The 26628-nt window shown below is 36.8% G+C and overlaps 1 protein-coding gene across 2 annotated transcripts in view; it reads left to right on the top strand.

Annotated features, from left to right (window-relative positions):
• The window catches only part of LOC123563983 (eukaryotic translation initiation factor 3 subunit D-like), a 224789-nt gene that overhangs the window by 183914 nt on the left and 14247 nt on the right, over positions 1 to 26628 (top strand). For both annotated transcript variants that reach the window (XM_053536644.1, XM_053536645.1), the window contains one exon: positions 18744 to 18936. In XM_053536644.1, the coding sequence (XP_053392619.1) occupies positions 18744 to 18936 (193 nt within the window). The remainder of the gene's footprint in view (positions 1 to 18743; positions 18937 to 26628) is intronic.

Raw genomic sequence — 26628 nt, 5'->3', positions numbered from 1 at the left:
ATTGATTTCACACTAATAGTCCTTATGTCACACTCTTCCATATTTGTTCAGATTTATACAGTTTATGTCCTAATATCTTGGCCACTGAGGCATAGTCACTTTTTAGCTCACCTGTGCACTAAAGAGCTCAAGGTGAGCTTTTGTGATCGCCTGTGTCCGTCGTTTTCGTTTTCCAAAAGTCGTCCTTCCATTCGTCATCAACAATTTGGACTGTTAACAACCTAGAATGTCATATTGTGGCCATAATATTACTGAAACTTGGTCAGAATGTTACCCTCTATAAAATCTTGGACGAGTCGTTATTGGGTCATTAGGGTCAAATCAACTTAGGTCACCAAGGTCAGATCATAATAAATAAAAAGCTTGTTAACTCATCTAGCGGTCATCAATTTTGGCCAATCGGCATGATATATTGGTCAGAATGGTCAACTCAATAAATTCTTGGACTAATTTTGTTATTGGGTCCATACTGGGTCAATAAATTAGAGCAACAGGTCAAATCAAAGGAAAGCATTGTAAACACTGTAGGTTGCGCATGTTTGACTGTTTGTTCTTCCATGATTTATGGTCTGATGGTTAATCTTGATGATCTCAAGGGTCCAGTTTGTATCTGGATCATGTGAGGGTCAAAAATTAGGTCCCAGGTCAAATCAAAGGAAAAGCTATTTAACACTGTAGAGGCCACATTTATGGACCATTTATTATTGTAACGTGGTCAGGATGTTAATCTTGTGTTATGAAGGTCAAGTTCATATTGGGTCCAATGGGGTAAAATATCTAGGCCTCTTGGGACTTATAAAGGTAAATACTGCTAACTACTAGAGGCCTACATTTATGACTGTATCTTACATGTAAACTTAGTCAGTAATGTTAATCTTGATTGATCTCTTAGGTGCTAGTCGGAATATCTGGTCTTGGGGGTCCAAATATTCTGGGCACTTGGACAGTTCAAGGATAATTCTTTTCAATCTACGACAGTGTACTCTTTGGTTTATGGGGCCGATCTTGTTGTATTGTTACTCCGTATGGAGTTCCCGTAACCGACGTATCATGTTTAGTTGCGGGTGTGCGGCTTTTGTTAGTGCTTGGTATTGGCACAGAATGCTATATAAATGTAAAAATGGTGGATTTCAAAGTTAATAATTATAATCTTTTGAATGAGGTATATGGGTATACTAGGCAATGTTAGGTCCACAATTTATTGAGATTGTATAGGCAATTCTTGATTCTACTATTCAACAAGTAGAATTAGTTCATTTTATCAGTTCAAAGAGATAAAACAAAAATCATGATCCTTCACAAAAACATATGAAAACTATAAATTAAAAATGATTTTATTAACTTTTTAAATTGAGTGTGGATATTTATACCCCCACCAAATCATTTTGGAGAAGGGGGGTATATAGGGTCAGTTTTGTCGCGTCCAGTCCCGTCCGAAATCTATGAAGTATAAAATACACAGAATGGGAATGGTTTTAATCTCGAGTGAGAACGTGTGTCTAGCGTTGATTCTGGGTTATCTTACTAAAAACTAAACAATCAGGCGTGCATGGAGTTCCAATTTGTACCTTTAAAAATACATTTAAAATACATGTGGGGGGCCTCCGTGGGCCGGTGGTTAGGAGTCGTTGACTTCAAATTTCCATTTAGCCCCTCATCGTTGTGGGTTCGAAAACCTCATTTGGGGCGTAGATTTCTTCACGTGAGGAAGCCATCCCGCTGGCTGTAGGAAGGTACGGGGGTTCTACCATGGTGCCCGCTCGTGATGAAATAGTACACGTGGGGCACCTGGGGTCTTCCTTCCACCATTAAAAAGCTGGAAAGTCGCCATATGACATAAAATTGTGTCGGTGCGACGTTAAACCCAACAAAATAAAAAAATTAAATAAATTCAATATCATGTTAGCTTCTAAAAACAAAATTAGTTTTAATGAGAAAGGAGTCTTAAGACAACGAAGTACTATGGGTTTTTTGCACATCGTAAGTAGCGGGGTCTACGGTGATAATTATTTTACCGATGATAATAATTGCTTCGCATACAAAATGGCGCGTGGAGAAAGAGCCACTTTCGGTAAAGAGATCTCGTTTTTTTGTCACGGGAGGTTGGCGAGATTGGCTCTATTTGCCTTTCTAAGTTGCCAATTATTTTATTTTTATAGCTCTTTGCCGAAATCTATTATCTCAGTTATTACTATAATGGATGTGATTCAAACTGAAGTCTGATGTTCCACCCTTATCACCCACATCATGTGAACAACAAGGTGCATAACTTCGGACACATGTTTTTATGTATTATGTCACCTTTTACTTAGAATTTATGGTTATTTTGTTTGTTATTTCACTATTATCTCTGTGTTACCTAATTGGATTTGATTCAGACTTAAAATAGTGTGTTCCACCTCATCCACCCACATCATGTGACATAAGGTGCTAATCTGACATCAATTTTTTTTGAATTAATCATTTCCCCTTTTACTTTAAATTTAAGGTTGATTTCTGATGTATTTTCACTATATTCGCAATTATTACAAAATGGATTTGATTCAAACTTAAAAATAGATGTTCCACCTCATCTCCCACATCATGTGACACAATGGTGCATAACTCTGACACCAATTTTTCATGAAATTATGCCCCTTTTTACTTAGAATTTAAGGATAATTTTGATGTATATTCAACTGTATCTCCAGTTATCTACTAATGGATCTTTGATTTATAACTTAAAAGTGGTGTCCATCATCATCACCCCCACATCATGTGACACAAGGTGCATAACTTGACACCAATTTCTTGATTATGTCCCCCTTTTACTTGAATTTAGGCATACAGGGACACTATATTGCTGAGCACCTATGATAAAATGGTAGTCGCATAATGGCGGATTCAATAGTTCTCAGTTTTTTTTGCTGTAAGAAGGTTTTTCCTTGAACATTTGCTATATAATGGTGAAATCATATTGCATGCCTATACTTGACATACTGGTAGCATTTGCATGTTGAAAAAAGACTCCAAACTGATTTAACATGTGAAATTTATTCATACACCCCTACCCTAAATTGTGATTGTCATTTCAGTGTAAAAAATTACGGTGTGTCCGTTTGACCAGAAATATTTTTCTTGCATCAAACATGACCCCTACTTTTCTTTGGATATTTTTACAGTATTAATGTTGATCTACAAGAAAATGTAAGCTAAAGAAATTTAAAATGGGTCTAGGTGTGTATTGCAGCATTGTGAAAACTTGTCATTTTATATAGAATATATAGTGGTGGCTATTTAGTGTGTTATAACCTATAAGAATTGTCACCCGGTAGAATTACTAAAATTTTCTGTCGTCTGCAAATAAAAAAAAATTTGTAAACATTGCACATCAACCCAGACAATTGATTTTTGAAAGAATTAAGCAAAAAATAAATGATAATTCTATACCAGTGGGGGGAAAAGGGTGTCGGAAATGGCTTGGTTGTACGACAGTAAATAAAAATCCTAGCTATGGAAAAATAACCACAAAACTGCCTGGAGAAACTGTCAGAAAACAATATTATGTGCACAGACTTATGTGTCAGGCCACTAGAAATATTTTAAAAATACCCGAAGGCCTACACGTGTCGCATATATGCCATTTTTCTCTTTGTGTAAACCCGGAACATTTGAGCAGAAATGTGGGGACCAATGCTCAGGCCATAAGTTTAGGGAGTTTTCTTTCAAGGATTGTATTCTATGGTATACAGTAGTTTACTATTTTTGTATAATATTTTTGATAAATATAGCACTATTATATACACAACTTATACAAGGCTTATTTACATTTGTGCGGTTAATATAACTTGTTATATGTGTGCAGTGCCGGCTCAGCTGGCCACAAGGCAGCACAATAATTTTACTTATAACCGTCTTTATTTCATCCTAATATCACACTCTATGCATAAGCATGATCTTTTAGGTGTGGGGTGCTAGAAAAGTCAGGCTTGGGGTCAGTGAGACCCTTTGAATAGTGTAAATCTGTATGTAATTTGTACCTATACTGGCGTGATGCAAAACGACTGCGTCTTGCTCGCGATATGTACCTAGTAGTTTTACGCAACTTGTCATAGTACTCTGTTCTTAAAAGGTGTCTGATAACAGGAGAGCCATGTGACAGTTTTACACCATTTACCCTAGCTTTAAGGATAACAGTGTCAGCAAGCCCATGATTTAGTCTTAGAATCTGGCCGTGGATACGGCCATGGCAGTTGCGGAGAAATGTAACATTTTTGGGCAAGCATGCATTGTAGGATCTGTTCACTGCTTCACATTTCTGTGTAGATGTTAAAAATTTAGTTTTTTCTATGCTTTCTGGACCAAGGAGAATTTCAATACATTTCCTGAGTAAAGTCTCATCATCATCAGTCATTTTAAGCCTGACATTGTCTAGCATATAGTTTTTTGCTTTTCTGTAGTTGCCAGAACAAACCAAGCTGTATTTAGAACATGAGGTACCACAGTAACCTTTGAAACATAGTACTATTTCTGAAATCAATTAGGCATTTTGTGTTTTATTACTTTCAAATTGCTTTTGTACTTCTTATGTGCACTTGATAGCTCTGAAACACACCTAGATTTAATAGATAGAGCAAATCTGTTTTTAGATTAGACTTCTGTTTACCACGGAACATTTTGTCACTAAATGGTGCCCCGTTAATTTGCCTTTTTAGAGAATTTGCTAGGTGCCTCACATCTTTCAAGTGCACAGTTTTAGTTCCTTGACCTTTGTCTACATCAGAATGACCTTTAGAATCTCCATCACCTGTGTGGTGTGAAATCTGAAGATCTTTAGTAATATCCTTAGATACCATTTCATTCCATTTGAGCAGAGACCAGGTGTGCAGTATCAACACCTTTTTAGTTACATTTTGACATGAATAGTTGGAGAGAACTTGAATACCATGGCCATGAGATATGACTTTAGCTATAGAATGCAAAAATATGCAGTATTGTTGCATTTGAGATGAAAAAAAAGACAATTTTCCCATTTTTTACTGAAAAATAAGCTTTTTTTTAACAAAAAAAAATTCACTAAACACTAATTTTGTTCTATATTTTATCACAGTTGCATAATTATAAGTTTTTTTCAGTGTGGTTGTCTTTTCCGCACTTGCTGGTGGTATATTTGATGTAATATCTTACGGGTTTTTTGAAAAAACAGCATTTAATGACTCTATGTGATTCAGCCAAATTTAACGGCTTAAACCGCAGTCTTTGGACAAAATGATGGCTGTACAAAAATAGTGATTTTGAGAAAACTACTGGTTTGTTTGGGCTGAAACTTGTTTTATAAGCTGAATATAGATGAAACTTCACATAGAGAGCAAAAAAGCTGGAAAAAAAAATTCATATTTCCTTATAGGCATACAGACACTAAATAGCCTGAGCACCTATGAAAAAATGGTAGTCGCATAATGGCGGATTCAAATAGTTCTCAGTTTTTTTTTGCTGTAAGAAGGATTTTCCTTGAAATCATTGCTATATATTGGTTGAAATCATATTGCATGCCTATACTTGACATACTGGTAGCATTTGCATGTTGAAAAAAGACTCCAAACTGATTTAACATGTGAAATTTATTCATACACCCCTACCCTAAATTGTGATTGTCATTTCAGTGTAAAAATTACGGTGTGTCCGTTTGACCAGAAATATTTTTCTTGCATCAAACATGACCCCTACTTTTCTTTGGATATTTTTACAGTATTAATGTTGATCTACAAGAAAATGTAAGCTAAAGAAATTTAAAATGGGTCTAGGTGTGTATTGCAGCATTGTGAAAACTTGTCATTTTATATAGAATATATAGTGGTGGCTATTTAGTGTGTTATAACCTTTAAGGTTAATTTTGATGTATTTTCACTATATCTCATTCTGATTGGCTTAGAGCCAAAGGGAAGTAACCTTGTTTTAACTTTTGTACCGAGTTTCTTCCCCGTAAATTCCAGGAATTAGTCTATTTTTAGAAATCCTATTTTTAGATTTTCAGTATTTTTGGTATTTTTTTAACTTTTTTATTATCAGTCCTATGTAAAAAGTAAATACATTTTTCTGTGGTAACATGGGTCGGTAAGACACTTTTTTGTATTCACTTTTAGTGTATCTCTAATATTAGAGATTTTTAGCTCGACTATTCGAAGAATAAGTAGAGCTATCCTACTCACCACGGCGTCGGCGTCGGTGTCGGCGTCGGCGTCGGCGTCACACCCTGGTTAAGTTTTTCGTACCAGTCCACATTTTGACAAAATCTTTTGAGATAAAGCTTTGAAACTTTCAACACTTGTTTACCATCACCATGTCCAGTTATAGGCAAGAGTACATAACTCTGTCAAGCATTTTGACTGAATTATGGCCCCTTTTGACTTAGAAATCTTGGTTAAGTTTTTCGTACCAGTTCATATTTTGACAAAGTCTTTTGAGATAAAGCTTTGAAACTTTCAACACTTGTTTACCATCACCATGACCAGTTATAGGCAAGAGTACATAACTCTGTCAAGCATTTGACGGAATTATGGCCCCTTTTGACTTAGAAATCTTGGTTAAGTTTTTCGTACCAGTTCATATTTTGACAAAGTCTTTTGAGATAAAGCTTTGAAACTTTCAACACTTGTTTACCATCACCATTCCAGTTGTAGGCAAGAGTACATAACTCCATCAAGCATTTGGTTGAATTATGGCCCCTTTTGACTTAGAAAATCTTGGTTAAGTTTTTCGTACCAGTCCACATTTTGACAAAGTCTTTGAATAAAGCTTTGAAACTTTCACACTTGTTTACCATCACAATATCCTTGATAGGCAAGAGTACATAACTACTCAAACATTTTGATTGAATTATGGCCCCTTTTTGACTTAGAAATCTGGTTAAGTTTTTCGTACCATTTATTTTTGTGAAAGTGTTGACATATGGCTTTGAAACTTTATATCTTGTTCAGTATAATGTCTCTATCATAGGCAAGAGTACGTAACTCTCATCGTCTTTTTGGCTGAATTATGGCCCTTTTTGAACTTGGAAACTGGTTCTGTTTTGTAAATGTCCATGTTTTGTCAAGACTATTTGACATATGGCTTTTAAACTTTTAACACTAGTTTATCAACATGATTTCCATCTGTAGGCAAGAGTACATAACTCTGTCAACTATTTTGACTGAATTATGGCCCTTTTTGGACTTGGAAATTAGTTAAATTTTTCATATAAGTCCATGTTTTGCCTAACATATAACTTAACATATTTGCCATCATGGTCACACATTGCCATTTAGTGCAAGACTAATCGAAATCCACAAATACAGGAACATTTTTTGTTTAATCCATTTTTTTGTTTAGTCTGAAAATCTATGGAAATATTTTGACCCCATTCTTCAATCAATTCTTCGAATAGTCGAGCGCGCTGTCATCCGACAGCTCTTGTTTATATTTACCTCATCCCTCATCCAGGGCACATAATTATTATACTAGTATTACTTAAATGTAGAAGCCCAGGATGAAGTACTCCAAAGACGAGTAAACTTCTTTTTAAGTATTAAGCTTTTTTGACATTTTTAGCTCGACTATTCGAAGAATAAGTAGAGCTATCCTACTCACCACGGCGTCGGCGTCGGTGTCGGCGTCGGCGTCACACTTTGGTTAAGTTTTTCGTACCAGTCCACATTTTGACAATGTCTTTTGAGATAAAGCTTTGAAACTTTCAACACTTGTTTACCATCATCATGGCCAGTTATAGGCAAGAGCACATAACTCCATCAAGGATTTTGGCTGAATTATGGCCCCTTTTGACTTAGAAATCATGGTTAAGTTTTTCGTACCAGTTCATATTTTGACAAAGTCTTTTAAGATAAAGCTTTGAAACTTTCAACACTTGTTTACCATCACTATGGCCAGTTAAAGGCAAGAGTACATAACTCCATCAGGGATTTTGGCTGAATTATGGCCCCTTTTGACTTAGAAATCTTGGTTAAGTTTTTCGTACCAGTTCATATTTAGACAAAGTCTTTTGAGATAAAGCTTTGAAACTTTCAACACTTGTTTACCATCACCATGTCCAGTTATAGGCAAGAGCACATAACTCCATCAAGCATTTTGGCAGAATTATGGCCCTTTTTGACTTAGAAATCTGGGTTAATATTTCATACCAGTTCATATTTTGACAAAGTCTTTTGAGATAAAGCTTTGAAACTTTCAACACCTGTTTACCATCACCATGTCCAGTTATAGGCAAGAATACATAACTCCATCTAGGATTTTGGCTGAATTATGGCCCCTTTTGACTTAGAAATCTTGGTTAAGTTTTTCGTACCAGTTCATTTTTTTGTAAAGTGTTTGACATATGGCTCTGAAACTTTTATCACTTGTTTAGTATAACAGTCTCTCTATCTGTAGGAAAGAGAACATATTAACTCTGTCATCCATTTTGGCTGAATTATGGCCCTTTTTGGACTTTGAAATTGGTTCTGTTTTCATACAAGTCCATGTTTTGTCAAAACTATTTGACATATGGCTTTTAAACTTTGAACACTTGCTTATCATTATGATTTACATCTGTAGGCAAGAGTACATAACTATTTTGACTGAATTATGGCCCTTTTTGGACTTTGAAATTGGCTCATATATTGCCATTTAGTGCAAGACTTATCGAAATCAAAGTAATACAGGAACATTGTTTGTCTAATCTATTTATTTCTTTTGTCTGAATATCTGTGGAAATATTTTGACCCCATTCTTCAATCAGTTCTTCGAATAGTCGAGCGCGCTGTCATCAGACAGCTCTTGTTATATTATTCTAAGTATTTTTAGCTCATCTGATTTTTTGAAAAAAAATGATGAGTTATTGTCATCACTTGAGCGGTTGTCGGCGTCGGCGTCGGCGTCGGCGTTGCTTGGTTAAGTTTTATGTTTAGGTCAGCTTTTCTCCTAAACTATCAAAGCTATTGCTTTGAAACTTGGAATACTTGTTCACCATCATAAGCTGACCCTGTATAGCAAGAAACATAACTCCATCTTGCATTTTGCAAGATTTATGGCCCCTTTTGTACTTAGAAAATATCAGATTTTTTGGTTACGTTTTATGTTTAGGTCAACTTTTCTCCTAAACTATCAAAGCTATTGCTTTGAAACTTGGAATACTTGTTCACCATCATAAGCAGACCCTGTACATCAAGAAACATAACTCCATCTTGCTTTTTGCAAGAATTATTGCCCCTTTTGGACTTAGAAAATCAGTTTTCTTGGTTAAATTTTATGTTTAGGTCATCTGTTATCCTAAACTATCAAAGCTATTGCTTTAAAACTTGCAACAGTTTTTCACCATCATAAGTGGACCCTGTACAGCAAGAAACATAACTCCATCCTGCTTTTTGCAAGAATGATGGCCCCTTTTGGACTTAGAAAATATCAGATTTCTTGGTTAAGTTTTATGTTTAGGTCAACTTTTTCTCTTAAACCATCAAAGCTATTGCTTTAAAACTTGCAACTGTTGTTCACCATCATAAGCTGACCCTGTAAAGCAAGCAACATAACTCCATCCTGCTTTTTGCAATAATTATTGCCCCTTTTGGACTTAGAAAAATCATTTTCTTGGTTGAATATTATGTTTAAGTCAACTTTTCTCATAAACTATCAAAGCTATTGCTTTAAAACTTGCAACAGTTTTTCACCATCATAGGTGGACACTGTACATCAAGAAACATAACTCTATCCTGCTTTTTGCAAGAATGATGGCCCTTTTTAGACTTAGAAAATCATGGGTAGGACAATATTTCTATTATACAAAAAAAATCAGATGAGCGTCAGCACCCGCAAGGCGGTGCTCTTGTTAAGATTACTTATGGTTGCCATTCTTCTGTGACAAGACTGTATGGTGGGGGTATGAGTCACTCCTGTGACAGTTCTAGTTTTACTCGGAAAATGGTAAGGTTAGTACAATAAGCCTCTGCAATTTTGTCAGGTGCGATAATCATCGTTTAAAAAGTTGATACTAGTATCTTAATTCTCGATTGCGAAACTAGTTCTTACAACTTTGATTAATCGCTCTCAGCATACATTCTAGATGGAATAAACCTCGAGTTTAGATTTTTAGCTCGACTATTCATAGAATAGTGAGCTATTGCACTCGCCCATGCGTCGGCGTCCGTCCACGTCCGCATCCGCGTCCCGATTTTGGTTAAGGTTTTGTATGTAAGCTGGTATCTCAGTAACCACTTGTGGGAATGGATTGAAACTTCACACACTTATTGACTGTGACAAACTGACTTACATAGCACAGGTTCCATAACTCTATTTTGCTTTTTTACAAAATTATGCCCCTTTTTCGACTTAGAAATTTTTGGTTAAGGTTTTGTATGTAAGCTGGTAACTCAGTAACCACTTGTGGGAATGGATTGAAACTTCACACACTTATTCACTGTGATGAACTGATCTACATTGCACAGGTTCCATAACTCTATTTTGCTTTTTTACAAAATTATGCCCCTTTTTCGACTTAGAAATTTTTGGTTAAGGTTTTGTATGTAAGCTGGTATCTCAGTAGTTACTAATGGGAATGGATTGAAACTTCACATACTTGTTCACTATCATGATTTGACATGCACTAAGCAAGTCCCATAACTCTACTCTCTTTTTTTCAAAATTATGCCCCTTTTTCGACTTAGCAGTTTTTGGTTAAATTTTTGTATGTAATCTGATATCTCAGTATCCACTAATTGGAATGGATTGAAACTTCACACACTTGTTCACTGTCATGATCTAACATGCACTGTGAAGGTCCCATAACTCTACTTGGCATTTTTACAAAATTATGCCCCTTTGACTTAGCACTTTTTTGTTAAGTTTTTGTATGTAAGCTGGTATCTCAGTATCCACAAATTGGAAAGGATTGAAACTTCACACACTTGTTCACTGTCATGATATGACATGCAGTACAGAGGTTCAATACCTCTACTTTGCATTTTACAAAATTATGCCCCTTTTTCAACTTGTATTCATTCAATTGACAAGGCTGTTGAATAGTCGAGCGTTGCTGTCCTCCGACAGCTCTTGTTTAGTTGTGTTGTAAAATTAGAAATGCAACAAATAGTTTAAAACAAAAGCAAACTCATCACAAATTGCTGTACCTTGTAGAAAAATGATAGAATTTTGTGATTTTACAAGTTATTTTATTTTTCTGATACTCTGGATGCCCAGGACAAACCAAAATTATAATTATGGTCCAGTATACCGGAGCACACCTCACTAAAATGATTATATTTATACTTTGAAAATGCCAATTTTTATAATTTATATAGCATTCTGTTGCCAATAAATTGCTTTATAATGTGCCGAAAACCACATCTAAAAATGATAAGCGGTTACGGAACTAGGTATGTAAGTTTTTGTTTTTTTTCTATGTTGTACAACACCTGTATGTTCTTTTTATTTGTTTGTTTGTTTGTTTTGGGTTTAATCATGATATGAACTTGCGCACCTACTATTTTTCATCTGGGTCCGCCCCTATTTCCAGAGTAATGGCCCCTGAAATAGTAAAAAAAATGCACATTTTTACCTAATTATGTGCCTCACTCAGAAAGTATTTAAAGGTCCATTACTAAGGGAAAGTGAGTTGGCAATTTTTTTCATAGCCAGTGCATAGACTTCTGCAAGACACTAAATAATGAAGATTGGCAGGTCAAAATTTACATAAGGTCTTTGGAACTCAAAGAAATGTATGTGTATTATGTTGAAATTTCAATGAATCGACAGAATGACCCCCCAGGTCTTTTTAACTTTCTTCATACTTCATAGAAAAATAATTGTACATATACTGCGATTTATTTCGAATTTCTACATACCAACTTTCATTTTCCAATAAAATGAAATAGTTTCTGTGCTTTTTAAAAGAAATTAAAATGTTCACTTTCCTTAGTATTGGACATTTAATGTAAATTCATGAAACCTTGCTTGAGTCTTTATCATAATGTGACCTTGCACACTTGGCATTCTTCTTGAGAATTTTAGTGTTTATTACAGAGTTATGGCCCTTGAAATAGCCAAAATAGTGGATTATTTGTTTGCGATGCTCATAGCTCAAAAAGTATATGGTATAAAATAATGAATCCTTTTCATAATTTTTTTTTTGAGGCTGCAAACATCTGAATTATTGCCCTTTATTTGTGACAAATGTACCAGTTGGGGGCACACCCTGTGTCCTACAGACACATTCTAGTCTTTATATTTATTTAGTTGAAATTTTAAAAATCTTCTTGTGTGAAGCTGTTGGCCATATTTTAAGATAATTTTACGCAAATGGTCCTTGTGTGACCCTCTACCAAGATTGTTCAAATTTTTTTTTAATTTGTCAAAAAACATGGCCACCAGAGGGTGTGGTCACTTTTCCCTATATATATATATATATATATAGTGGAGACTTCCAAAATCTTGTGTGAAACTGCTAGCCTGATTTTAAAATAATTTTACAAATGGTCCTTGTGTGACCCTTTATACGAAGAGTGCTCAGATTATTCCAATTCGACAAAAAACATGGCTTCCAGGGGGCATGGTCACTTTTCCTTATATGTTAGTAGTAAAAACTTAGAAAATCTTCTTGTATGAAACTGTTAGCCCGATTTTAAAATAATTATACACAAAATGTACTTGTTTGACATTCTCCGAAATCTTATAGTATTCAAATTTTTTGGATTTGTCAAAAAACATGTCTGCCAGAGGGCGTGGACACTTTTCATCAACATTTTCTTTATCTTCTTTATCTTTAAAGGACATCTCTTCCAAAACCACTGAATGTATTTTGATGAAACTTAACACAAATGATCTCTGGGTAGCTCTCTTTCAAAGTTGTTCAAATGTTTCTTGTTTATTGAACATGTTGGTCTTTTTGGTTAAAAATAGATTTTCAGCTATCAGATTTCAAAAATCTTCTCTAGAGCTTTGATATTTGGCATGTGGGTTTGACTCGCTACCATAATTATGTCTCTCCCCCTCTGGGGGAGACATTGTTTTTGCCCTGTCCGTACCTCACACTTCATTTCCGAGCAATAACTGGACAACCATTTGACCTAGAACCTTCAAACTTCATAGGGTTGTAGGGCTGCTGAGGTAGACGAACCCTATTGTTTTATGTGTCACTCCGTCAAAGGTTAAGGTCACAGGGGCCTGAACATTGAAAACCATTTCCGATCAATAACTAGAGAACCACTTGAACCAGAATGTTGAAACTTCATAGGTTGATTATTCATGAAGAGTAGATGACCCCTATTGATTTTGGGGTCACTCTGTCAAATGTCAAGGTCACAGGGGCCTGAACATTGAAAACCATTTCTGATCAATAACTAGAGAACCACTTGACCCTGAATGTTGAAACTTCATAGGATGATTGATCATGAAGAGTAGATGACCCCTATTGATTTTGGGGTCACTCCGTCAAAGGTCAAGGTCACAGGGGCCTGAACATTGAAAACCATTTCCGATCAATAACTAGAGAACCACTTGACCCAGAATGTTGAAACTTCATAGGATGATTGGTCATGAAGAGTAGATGACCCTGTTGATTTTGGGGTCACTCCATCAAAGGTCAAGGTCACAGGGGCCTGAACATTGAAAACCATTTCCGATCAATAACTAAAGAACCACTTGACCCAGAATGTTGAAACTTCATAGGATGATTAATCATGAAGAGTAGATGACCCCTATTGATTTTGGGGTCACTCCATCAAAGGTAAAGGTCACAGGGGCCTGAACATTGAAAACCATTTCCGATCAATAACTAGAGAACCACTTGAACCAGAATGTTGAAACTTCATAAGTTGATTATTCATGAAGAGTAGATGACCCCTATTGATTTTGGGGTCACTCTGTCAGATGTCAAGGTCACAGGGGCCTGAACATTGAAAACCATTTCCGATCAATAACTAGAGAACCACTTGACCCAGAATGTTGAAACTTCATAGGATGATTGGTCATGAAGAGTAGCTGACCCCTATTGATTTTGGGGTCACTCCGTCAAAGGTCAAGGTCACAGAGGCCTGAACATTGAAAACTATTTCCAATCCGTAACTTGAGTACCACTTGGCCCAGAATGTTGAAACTTCATAGGATGATTGTACATGCACAGTAGATGACCCCTATCGGTTTTGGGGTCACTCCTTTAAAGGTCAAGGTCACAGGGGCCTGAACATTGAAAACCATTTCCGGTCAATAACTTGAGAACCACTTGACCCAGAATGTTGAAACTTAATAGGATGATTGGTCATGCAGAGTAGATGACCCCTATCAATTTTGGGTTCATTCTGTTAAAGGTCAAGGTCACAGAGGCCTGAACATTGAAAACCATTTCCGGTCAGTAACTTGAGAACCACTTGACCTAGAATGATGAAATTTCATAGGATGATTTGTCATGCAGAGTAGACGACCCCTAACGATTTTGGGGTCACTCTGTTAAAGGTCAAGGTCACAGGGGCCTGAACATGGAAAACCATTTCCAATCAATAACTAGAGAACCACTTGACCCAGAATGTTGAAACTTCATAGGATGATTAATCATAAAGAGTAGATGACCCCTATTGATTTTGGGGTCACTGTCAAAGGTCAAGGTCACAGGGGCCTGAACATTGAAAATATTTCCGATCAATAACTAGAGAACCACTTGACCCAGAATGTTGAAACTTCATAGGATGATTGGTCATTAAGAGTAGATGACCCGTATTGATTTTGGGGTCACTCCGTCAAAGGTCAAGGTCACAGGGGCCTGAACATTGAAAACTATTTCCAATCAGTAACTTAAGTACCACTTGACCCAGAATGCTGAAACTTCATAGGATGATTGTACATGCACAGTAGATGACCCCTATCGATTTTGGGGTCACTCCGTTAAAGGTCAAGGTCACAGGGGCCTCAACATGGAAAACCATTTCCAATCAATAACTTGAGAATCTCTCGACCCAGAATGTTGAAACTTCATAGGATGATTGTTCATGCAGAGTAAATGACCCCTATTGTTTTTTGGGTCACTCCGTTAAAGGTCAAGTCACAGGGTCCTGAACATTGATAACCAGTTCCGATCAATAACTTGAGAACCACTTGATCCAGAATGTTGAAACTTCATAGGATGATTGAACATGCAGAGTAGATGACCCCTATTGATTTTGGGGTCAGTCTATTAAAGGTCAAGGTCACAGGGGCCTGGTCATGTAAAATCATTTTTTTGGAAATAACTTGAGAACCACTTGACCTAGAATGTTGAAACTTAATAGGATGATTGGACATGCAGAGTAGATGACCCCTATTTATTTTGAGGTCACTTGATCAAAGGTCAAGGTCACAGGAGCCTGAACAGTGACTCGAGAACCACTAGACCAAGAGTGTTGAAATTTTGCGGGATTACTTGACATGCCATGTAGATGATCCCTATTGTAGCCAACCGTTTCTTTGACTTTCGCTCCTGACCCCTATTGACTTCTTACCTATAGGACTTTGCATTGGGGGAGACATGCACTTTTTTACAAAAGCAATTTCTAGTTTTAGATAGGAGCATATCTTCTTCATGCATGAAGGGATTTTGATGAAAATTGGCACAATTGTTCATCATTATAAGACGGAGTGTCTTGCGCAAGAACCAGGTCCCTAGGTCTAAGGTCAAGGTCACACTTAGAGGTCAAAGGATACAAGAATGAAAACTTTGTCCGGAGCATTTCTTCTTCATGCATGGAGGGATTTTGATATAACTTGGCACAAATGTTCACCACCACGAGGCGGAGTGTCATGCTTAAGAACCAGGTCCCTAGGTCTAAGGTCAAGGTCACACTTAGTGGTCAAAGGATACAAGAATGAAAACTTTGTCCGGAGCATTTTCTTCTTCATGCATAGAGGGATTCTGATTAACTTGGCACAAATGTTCACCACCACAAGACGGAGTGTCATGCTTAAGAACCAGGTCCCTAGGTCTAAGGTCAAGGTCACACTTAGAGGCCAAATGTCAAATACAAGAATGACTGTCCAAAGCATTTCTTCTGCATGCATGGAGGGATTTTGATGTAACTTGGCACAATTATACACCATCATGAGACGAAGTGTCATGCTTAGTTCCCTTCTTTAGAATTACTTCCCTTTGTTGTTATTATAAATAGCTTATATTGTAACTTTTTCATTACTAGACTTAGGGGAAAATCGAGACTACTTTTCTGTAGTACAACATTCATGTTACATCCAATTTTGAGGTGTATTTTGACCAATCTCTACCTGGTCAAGATTTTTGTGTGGACTTACAATTTTTATGCCCCCGAAGGGAGGCATATAGTTTTTGAACAGTCTGTCAATCTGTCGGTCTGTCAGTCTGTCCGCAATTTTCGTGTCCGGTCCATATCTTTGTCATCAATGGATGGATTTTCAAATAACTTGGCATGAATGTGTACCACAGTAAGACGACGTGTCGCGTGCAAGACCCAGGTCCGTAGCTCAAAGGTCAAGGTCACACTTAGACGTTAAAGGATAGTGCATTGATGGGCGTGTCCGGTCCATATCTTTGTCATCCATGGATGGATTTTCAAATAACTTGGCATGAATTTGTACCACAGTAAGACGACATGTTGCGCGCAAGACCAAGGTCCGTAGCTCAAAGGTCAAGGTCACACTTAGACGTTAAAGGATTGTGCATTGATGGGCGTGTCCGGTCCATATCTTTGTCATCCATGGATGGATTTTCAAATAACTTGGCATGAATGTGTACCACAGTAGGATAACGTGTCACGCGCAAGACCCAGGTCCGTAGCTCAAAGGTCAAGGTCACACTTAGACGTTAAAGGATAGTGCATTGATGGGCGTGTCCGGTCCATATCTTTGTCATCCATGGATGGATTTTCAAATAACTTGGCATGAATGTGTACCACAGTAAGACGACGTGTCGCGCGCAAGACCCAGGTCCGTAGGTCAAAGGTCCTAAACTCTAACATCGGCCATAACTATTCATTCAAAGTGCCATGGGGGGCATGTGTCATCCTATGGAGACAGCTCTTGTTTTTTTTAAAGATTAACTTCCCTTAGTTGTTACTATAAATAACCTATACTGTAACTTTTTTATAAGGCCTAAAAAGTTTGTTTGTGGACTTAGAAAAACAAAAGAATTACAATGATTACTAAACAACCACAAATTAAAATTCCATCTGCAAATACAGGTGCTAGAGTATAGATTTGCTGTGACGGGCGTATATTGTGACATTCTGGCACTCTTGTTTGTATATAATTTTTTAAGGATAACTAAAACATTAAAAAAAAATGGAAGAAGACTTAGCTCAGGAAAATAGCTTTCTTTCTTTACCTTTTTCTGCTATAAAAATATATACTAAAATGTCCAGCTGACTGCCCGCAAATTCAACTACTTGCTTACTAGGTGACCCAGGATGTTTGAATTCTTGCTAATCACTTGCAGCACCCAGATAAGTATATTAGAAGCATGTGTATACAAAAGAAGATCCGGTATTATATTTGAAGTACGTCATATTGAATTTTGTACAAAGCATAATTTCATACATTATCCATATGATTCATTGAGGAAAATTTTGTCCATTATAGTCATACATGTGATACGTCCCGGATTGTCCGGGATTGTCCCGGAAATTACATACTCGTCCCGGTGTCCCGGACAGTCTTTAAATGTCCCGGAAAAATAAAAATAATCCCCCCAAAAACTTGTTTTTTTGTCTATAAGTTGTTGAATTTTACACAATAAACAGTCCCCGGTGTCACATTGTTTATTCCTAATCAGTTTCATGCCCTCGAGCGGGACACATGTTGATTAAGTCCGCTTTGATCACGCAACGATCTTTTGATGACACTGATTAAGTTACAGTCGGTTATTATGATGACCCTGATTAAGAACTGACAGGATTATGCAATCAATAACTGTTAAATTAGGAACAATAGTCGTAAATCTCTTTGTTTTTAGCATGTTTGGCGGTAAAGCTACATGTAGCCTTTATGGAAGAGATTATTGAAAAGGGTCAGTTAAACGATAATTATTTTAAAAGGTTGTAATAATTTAAGATCAAGATCGATTGTCACACATATTCTAAATTAAAATATTGAATGCCTTTGCCGACCGACCCATGGAAATTGACCCGACTCCAAATATTTTATATTGGCGATTTTATTTACAAGATATATTTTATTCCTTTAAGGATTCAATTTAATTATTAGATAAATGTTTAAGCTTTAGAATGATACCAAATTAGCTAGAATCTAAATCACGATGACCAGGTTGATTCTTCGTATATAGTAAGTCACCTCGGGAAGGCAATAAATTCACGTGCCGAACTCTAGATGTGTATTACCCGTACATGTATTTACCTCCCTTGGAAAGCTAGACGACATTTGCAGCAAATTAAAACATTGTAAGCGAGTGAACAATGTTTATCTCGCAAAACTACATGTAATATTACGATATTTTTGCATGAAACAGACAAATACCAATGTCACGATGTATGTCCCGGACAAAAGGTAAAAATTCCGGAAATTTTAATTCAGAATCCCAGAAACATTCTGAAAAATTATGGCATGTATGATTATAGTCCAACCATCTTTTGGTTGTCATAGTAGCAAGTAAATACTGAAGTGGGACAAACCTTTTAGCCCAAGATGAGTTGTTTGGATCACATTAATATATAAGTTTTAAAAACCTGGGAGAGACCTTACATTATCTTTAAACCATCTGGATGATTTGAGTTTTGATTATATTATTGTTGTAGGTATGTGTCACGTAATCATCTAAAAGATACAGCCAACCATGTGATCCTGGGAACCCAGCAGTTTAAACCTACAGAGTTTGCAAACCAGATAAACCTAAATATGGACAATGGTTGGGGAATTTTGAGGTGTATTATTGATATATGCTTCAAACTGAAGGAAGGAAAATACCTGATCATGAAAGATCCTAACAAGGTAACTGCTTATTAAATGATTGCATTTTTAGCTCAGCTATTCAAAGAATAAGGAGAGCTATGATACTCACAATGGCGTCGGTGTCTGCATCACAAAATTAAGTTTTTAGTACTCGTCCTTGTTTTGACATATAGCTATGAAACTGTTAACAATTGTGTACTGTCAACATGTCCAGTTGAATGATGGGCCCTTTTTAACTTACAAATCTTGGTTATGTTTTTCTTACTAGTTCATATTTTGTGTAAACTGTTAGTCATATGGCTTTGAAACTTTTGTCACTTGTTTATTATATCAGTCTCTATCTGTAGGCAAGAGTACTTAACTCTGTCAACTACTTTAGCTGAATTATGGCCCATTTTAGCTCATCTGATTTTTATGCCCCCACTTTGGGGGGTGGGAGGGGGGAACATATAGATTTGCCCTTGTCCGTCCGTCCTTCGAGAAAGTTGTGTTTTGCCTGGCTCCAAAAGTATTTGACGTAGAGTCGCAAAACTTCACAGGAATGTTAGTCAGCATGTCAGCATATGTAGTTGTGCACCTGGGGTTTTGCGTCCAGATTCATTCAGTCATGTAAGAGTTATGGCCCCTGACTTTGTAAAAATTGGTCATTTTAATGTTGTGTCGCGCATAGCTCCCAAAAGTATTTGACCTAGAGTCGCCAAAGTTTACAGTAATGTAGGTCAGCATGTGCAGTTGTGCACCTGGGGTTTCGCATCCGGATTCATTAAGTCTTGTAGGAGTGATGGCCCCTGACTTACTTAAAAACTGGTCATTTTAATGTTGTGTTGCACATAGCATTAGAGTTACCAAAGTTTACAGGAATGTTGGTCAGCATGTGCAGTTAAGAGTTACGACCCTTGACCTAGGAAAAAATTGTCATTTTAATGTCATGTAGTGGGGGCATCTGTGTCCCATGGACACATTTCTAGTTTGAAAAAAAAGATTATTTATTTATTTATTTTGTTGGGTTGAACGTCGCACCGACACAATTTTAGGTCATATGGCGACTTTCCAGCTTTAATGGTGGAGGAAGACCCCAGGTGTCCCTCCGTGCATACTTCCATCACGAGCGGGCACCTGGGTAGAACCACCGACCTTCCGTAAGCCAGCTGGATGGCTTCCTCACGTGAAGAATTCTACGCCCCAAATGAGGTTTCGAACCCACATCAATGAGGGGCAAATGGTTTGAAGTCAACGACTCTAACCGCTCGGCCACGGAGGCCCCTTGAAAAAGAAGATGAGTTGGCAATTGCCTGGTTTTTATGTTTACGTCAGCTTTTCTCTTAAACTATCAAAGCTATTGCTTTGAAACTTGCAACATTTGTTCACCATCAATAGTTGACCCTGTACAGAAAGAAACGTAATTCTATCCTGATTTTTGCAAGAATTATGGCCCTTTTTGGACTTAGAAAATCAGATTTCTTTGTCAAGTTTTGTGTTTAGAAACTGTCAGAGCTATTACTTTAAAACTTGCAACTTGTTCAACATCAATAGCTGACTCTGTACAGCAAGAAACATAATAGACCTTTATCACGGACACGGACATGGAAATGGAAATGTAAACGTACTCTGTACTTCAGTCAAATTTGGGGGATTTTCTCAAACATGTTTTAGGAATCATGGTAACTTGTTGTATACTTAGTGTGTATTGACAATATGTATAATCATAATTATAGCGCATTTCTTTTAAATTGTTAAATTGTGTAGAGGTAAAGTTTAACCGTGCAAAGCTGCATGCTGTATATGTTTACAGAAACACACAGATCTTTGACGTATTTGTAATTGTTTGGGAAAGGGTGGGTGTTCTAAAATAATTAAAAGATACACAAGGAATTGAAAAAGAAAGGAATATGAATAGAAATTACAAAAATAACTGATGGTTGGTGTAGGGGTGTATTTGGGAGAATGCTAAAATATAAGAAGAACATAAAACTTATTTATTTGTTGTCTCACGTTTTGGTGGTCAGGGTGAAACAGTCAGTGGGATTGAGGTAAAAGGATATTTAGAAACAATATCAGCCATAACACGGCCTGTAAACACCGGATCTACATACTTTTGATGGCTAGCAAGGTAGCGGAGGAAATTGCTAATAAATGATACTTCCAATGAGGCTCTTAGTAGTAAAAAAGACTACACTTTGTAACAATTTGGAACCTTATTTCAATTAAACGTTTAGTTTTATCATAAATGACTGTACCTTACATTTATGAAGATCGATTTTCAGAGGTTTACTGTTTAACATTAGCACTTTTGAGAGTTGCGATTTAGGTCCTGTTTAAACAACGTCAAAACGAAAGTTAAGTTTTGCAATATATTCCGTTCCGGTTTGTACAATATTAGTATTTCACAGAAATGGTACCTATTTATTTGAAAAGCTTACATTTTTTACAAAATAAATAATGTGGTTCACTGTTTGTTCTTACTTGCCTATTTACACTTTTGAGATGAAGCCATTGCCGCTTGTACATGCATAAAGAGTTGGAGCATAATTTATGAGATATTTACCCTTTAACAAGATCAATCCTGAAGAAATGATTCTTTTTTATTATAGTGACTGTAGTAAAGGCATTGAGGAGGTTCACCTAAACATTTAACAACGCTATTTCAAAATATGAGGTTTCATGATTATAGGGAAATTTAGAAGGTGGCTAACTTTACCCAAGAGCAAAGAGCAACACCGACGACGGCATGAGTTCAATATAGACATTCTTATTAGCTTGAATTGATTGAGCTCAATTACTGTTAATAACAAAGAGATGTTCCACAAAACTTTGATTATAGGTAGCTTTCCATATATGGGGTAAATGCAGCTAATTTCAACTTGTTTATTACTGAAAATAGAAACAAAGGTTTTCGGTCAATAACTAAAGTTTGGAATGATATATTGTCACCAAACTTGAGAAATAGCATGGTTATTAAAATAGAAAAAGTGGAAACTCCACAGGTCGCTCAACACAACAAAAACGAAAATGTTGCAGGCTCGGTTTGATTGAGCCAGTTCATGGACGGTAGTGGAAATCCATGCTACCGCCCACGCCCTCTAGCCCCGGGTTGAGCAGAACTCAACATTTACACATGCTAAAAGTACAAAAAGCAATTTAAAAGCTTGTGATTGCATTACAGCTGCTTGGTTCAAAGTCCTGTATCTAAATTAATAGATTATGTTCTGCCATAAACTATACTTATTTGAGTGAAGAGAACTATCCATGGGCTATTTGAGTTGAGGTCAGAATTGTTTTACCCATACAAAGAAACGGCTACCGTCCAATGAATTTAGTTCAGAATGTATTTTCTGTCACTACGATGAAATTTGTTTTAATTGTGTTGTTTGCTAGACTGGTGCTTGATAGACTAGCAAAATGATTCTCATAAATTTACAAAATTAAAAAAAAAGATATTTTATCAAATGGCAGACAATTTTTTTTATTAGATGTATACGTAAATATAAAGTCTTCGTCTGTGTTCTCCTTCGTGACAAGATTTATTCGCAGCAGAGGATAACACTGAGAATTATAAAGATATGTTGTGTCTTGATAAAGTGGCGAAAACCTTTAAAATATCTTTAAAATAAAACAAATCCCTGTGGTTACGTTTCAATTTTTGTGTTTTGAGAAATTCCCCAGACTTTGACCATAGTACATAGTACGATTACATTGTCCGTGTCCGTTATAAAGGTCTATTTCCATCCTGATTTTTAGCTCTCCTGAGCACAAAATGCTCAAAGGTGAGCTTTTGTGATCGCCCTGTGTCCGTCGTCCATCCGTCCTTCGTCAACAATTTGACTGTTAACACTCTAGAGGCCACATTTTTGGCCCAATCTTAATGAAACTTGGTCAGAATGTTACCTTTAATAAAATCTTGGATGAGTTCGATATTGGGTCATCTGGGGTCAAAAACTAGGTCACCAGGTCAAATCAAAGGAAAAGCTTGTGAACACTCTAGAGGTCACATTTTTGACCCAATCTTAATGAAACTTGGTCAGAATTTTACCCTTAATAAAATCTTGGACGAGTTAGATATTGGGTCATCTGGGGTCAAAAACTAGGTCACCAGGTCAAATCAAATGAAAAGCTTGTTAACACTGTAGAGGCCACATTTATGACTGTATCTTCATGAAACTTGGCCAGAATGTTAATCTTGATGATCTCAAGGTCCAGTTTGAATCTAGGTAATGTAGGATCAAAAACTAGGTCACCGGGTCAAATCAAAGGAAAAGCTTGTTAACACTCTAGAGGTCACAATTTTGGTCCAATCTTAATGAAACTTGTTCAGAATGTTACCCTAAATAAAATTTTGAACGAGTTCGATATTAGATCATCTGGGGTCAAAAACTAGGTCACCCTGTCAAATCAAAGGAAAAGCTTGTTAACACTCTAGAGGCCACATTTATGACTGTATCTTCATGAATCTTGGTCAGAATGTTAATCTTGATGGTCTTAAGGTCCAGTTTGAATCTGGGTCATGTAGGATAAAAAAAACTAGGTCACCAGGTCAAAATCAAAGGAAAAGCTAGTTTAAGTTAACACACTGTAGAGGCCACATTTATGACCATATCTTAATGAAACTGGTGGAGGAGTCAAAAAGTAGGTCACTAGGTCAAATCAAAGGAAAAGCTAGTTAACACTTTAGAGACCACATTTATGACCATATCTTAATGAAACTTGGTCAGAATGTTAATCTTGATAATCTTTAGGTCAGGTGAGCGATACAGGGCCTTCATGGCCCTCTTGTTTTTTAAAGCGGCAGGTTTGTAAAACGTAGAATCAAAAAGTAAAGGTCTAATTAAAAAAATATTTATATCGGTTTCTCTTTTGATGTCTCATTAAATGCAATGACCATTTGTTTCTTTTTACCAGCCTTCATACTAGCCTTTTGAAATAAAATAATCCGTGAAATAAAAGAAGTGGGTCCCAGTCAAAAGAATTTGGATCCAGTCCAAAGCATCTGGGTCCAGTCAAAAATGTTTAATATAATGCTGTCGGCTACCTGCAAACATTAAAGGATGTACCGCGCAGCCACTGTTGTGTCACGTGCTAATTACAGACCGATTACCAAGGTGACGATCAGAACATTTGGCACGTTTATTGATTATCTGAGGGTACGATCAACAATTTCCTGCTTGGCAGGTGATTGTGTATTGAGATTTCAGACCGAAATTTGTACTTTTTCTCCATTTTTAGCGGACTAATTTTTTTCATTTTTTCACTTTATGAATTGGTCTAAAAAGTCAGAAATCGGTCCAAAACCGACAAACCAAATTTCTGGAGCCCTGTTGCCTAGTGTTCCTCTACCAAAATTGTTAGTGCACCATCATCAGATAGTGGGCTATTCAAATCAATCTGCATCTGTGGTGCGTCATCCTTGCATCTGTCCATCCGTGCTTTAACAATTTCTCATTATCACATCTCCTCAGAAACTACTGGGGGGGATTTTGACCAAACTTTTTGTCAGAATGATGTATTGGTACCCTAGTTGACCTCTAAAAATCAGACTGGTTTAACAATTTTTGAGTGAGTTATGGCCCTTTGTTAGCCCACCATGATCATGATGATGGGCTATTCAAATCACTCTGCGTCCGTGGTCCGTCATTCCGTCCGTGCGTCCGTCTGTCCGTTAACAATTTCTCGTTATCGCATCTCCTCAGAAACTACTGGGGGAATTTTGACCAAACTTTGTCAGAATGATGTATTGGTACCCTAGTTGTGTCCCCCTGAAAATCAGACTGGTTCAACAATTAATGAATGAGTTATGGCCCTTTGTTTATTTCTATAATTTACATAGATTTATGTAGGGAAAAACTTTGAAAATCTTCTTGTCCAAAACCACAGAGTCTAGGGCTTTGATATTTGGTATGAAGTATCATCTAGTGGTCCTCTACCAAGATGATTCAAATTCTTTCTCTGGGGTCTAATATGGCCCCGCCCTGGGGGTCACATGGTTTAAAAAGACTTATAAAGGGAAAAACTTTGAAAAACCTTTTATTCAAAACCACAGGGCCTAGGTCTTTGATATTTTGTATGTGACATCATCTAGTGGTCTTCTACTAAGATTGTTCAAATTATTCCCCTAGGGTCAAATATGGCCCCGCCCGGGGGGTCACATGGTTTACATAGACTTATATAGGGAAAACTTTTAAAATCTTCTTGTCCAAACCACAAAGCCTAGGGCTTTGGCATTTGTAATGTAGCATCATCTAGTGGTTCTCTACCAAGTTTGTTCAAATTATCTCCCTTGGGTCAAATATGGCTCGCCCTGGGGGTCACATGGTTCATATAGACTTATATAGGAAAAAGCTTTTAAAATCTTCTTGTCAATAACGTACAACATTCAAATTTGGACCACATGTACGGTTTTGAGTGGCAAGATGAACCTTGACATGAGTTGACCTTGATTTTGACCTAGTGACCTACTTTCACATTTCTGTAGCTACAGCCTTCAAATTTGGACCACATGCATAGTTTTGTGTACCGAAACAAACTTTGACCTTTACATTGACCTAGTGACCTACTTTCACATTTTTGAAGGTACAGGCTTCAAGTTTGGACCACATGCATAGTTCTGTGTTCTGAAATAAAATTTGACCTTGATTTTGACCTAGTGACCTACTTTCACATTTCTCAAGCTACAGCCTTCAAATTTGGACCACTTGCATAGTTTTGTGTACCGAAATGAACTTTGACCTTAAGATTGACCTAGTGACCTACTTTCACGTTTCTGTAGCTACAGGCTTCAAATTTAGACCACATGCATAGGATTGTGCACCGAAACAAACTTTGACCTTGACATTGACCTAGTGACCTACTTTCACATTTTTGAAGATACAGGCTTTAAATTTGGACCACATGCATAGATTTGTGTTCTGTAGTGTAATTTGACATTGATTTTGATCTAGTGACCTACTTTCACATTTCTCAAGCATGGTTCGCACAGGCCATGAAAAGTCCTTGAATTTGATGCCTACTCCTTGAAAACTACTTGAATTTTGTAAGTAGTCAGTCAGAAACTACTTGAAAACAACTTGAAAAGTAGGAAAAAATGTACAAAAGATGGCAAATAGTCCTTAAATTTGTCGGGTGCGAAGTGAAAACGGACAAACATTATAAACGGACCAAATAAACTAAAAAACGACGAGAAAAAAAAAGCAACCGTTACCACCATTAGGGCCTGCCACGGAGTCGGCGATAGTACAGTACTGTACTTTACGGGTTTTATGCTCTTTCAAGTAATTTTCACACTGTGTAATTTATCCGTGATGCGTTGAATGTAAAATCTTGTGTTACATTGTTTAATTTTGTCCTAAATTGGATTTAAATTGGTTATTTCATGTCTCAGCAACAGAGACATTGCGCCCATTTTAGTCCTTGAAAATGGAGGAAAACTACTTGAAAACTCCTTGAAAACTACTTGAATTTTTTTTTGGGAAGGTCTGTATGAACCATGTCAAGCTACAGCCTTCAAATTTGGACCACTTGCATAGGTTTGTGTACCGAAATAAACTTTGACCTTAAGATTGACCTAGTGACCTACTTTCAAATTTCTCAAACTACGGCCTTTAAACTTGATGCACATGCATAATTTTGTGTACAAAGAACTTTGTCCTTGAAATTGATCTAGTGACCTACTTTCGCATTTCTCAAGCTACAGCTTTCGAATTTGGACCACATGCACAGTGTTGTGTACGGAAATGAAAT

Source organism: Mercenaria mercenaria, chromosome 2 (genome assembly GCF_021730395.1).
Source record: "Mercenaria mercenaria strain notata chromosome 2, MADL_Memer_1, whole genome shotgun sequence".
Lineage (NCBI taxonomy): Eukaryota > Metazoa > Mollusca > Bivalvia > Venerida > Veneridae > Mercenaria > Mercenaria mercenaria.
The sequence above is the reverse complement of the archived record's forward strand: the minus strand, read 5'-3'. Positions and strand labels throughout refer to the sequence as shown.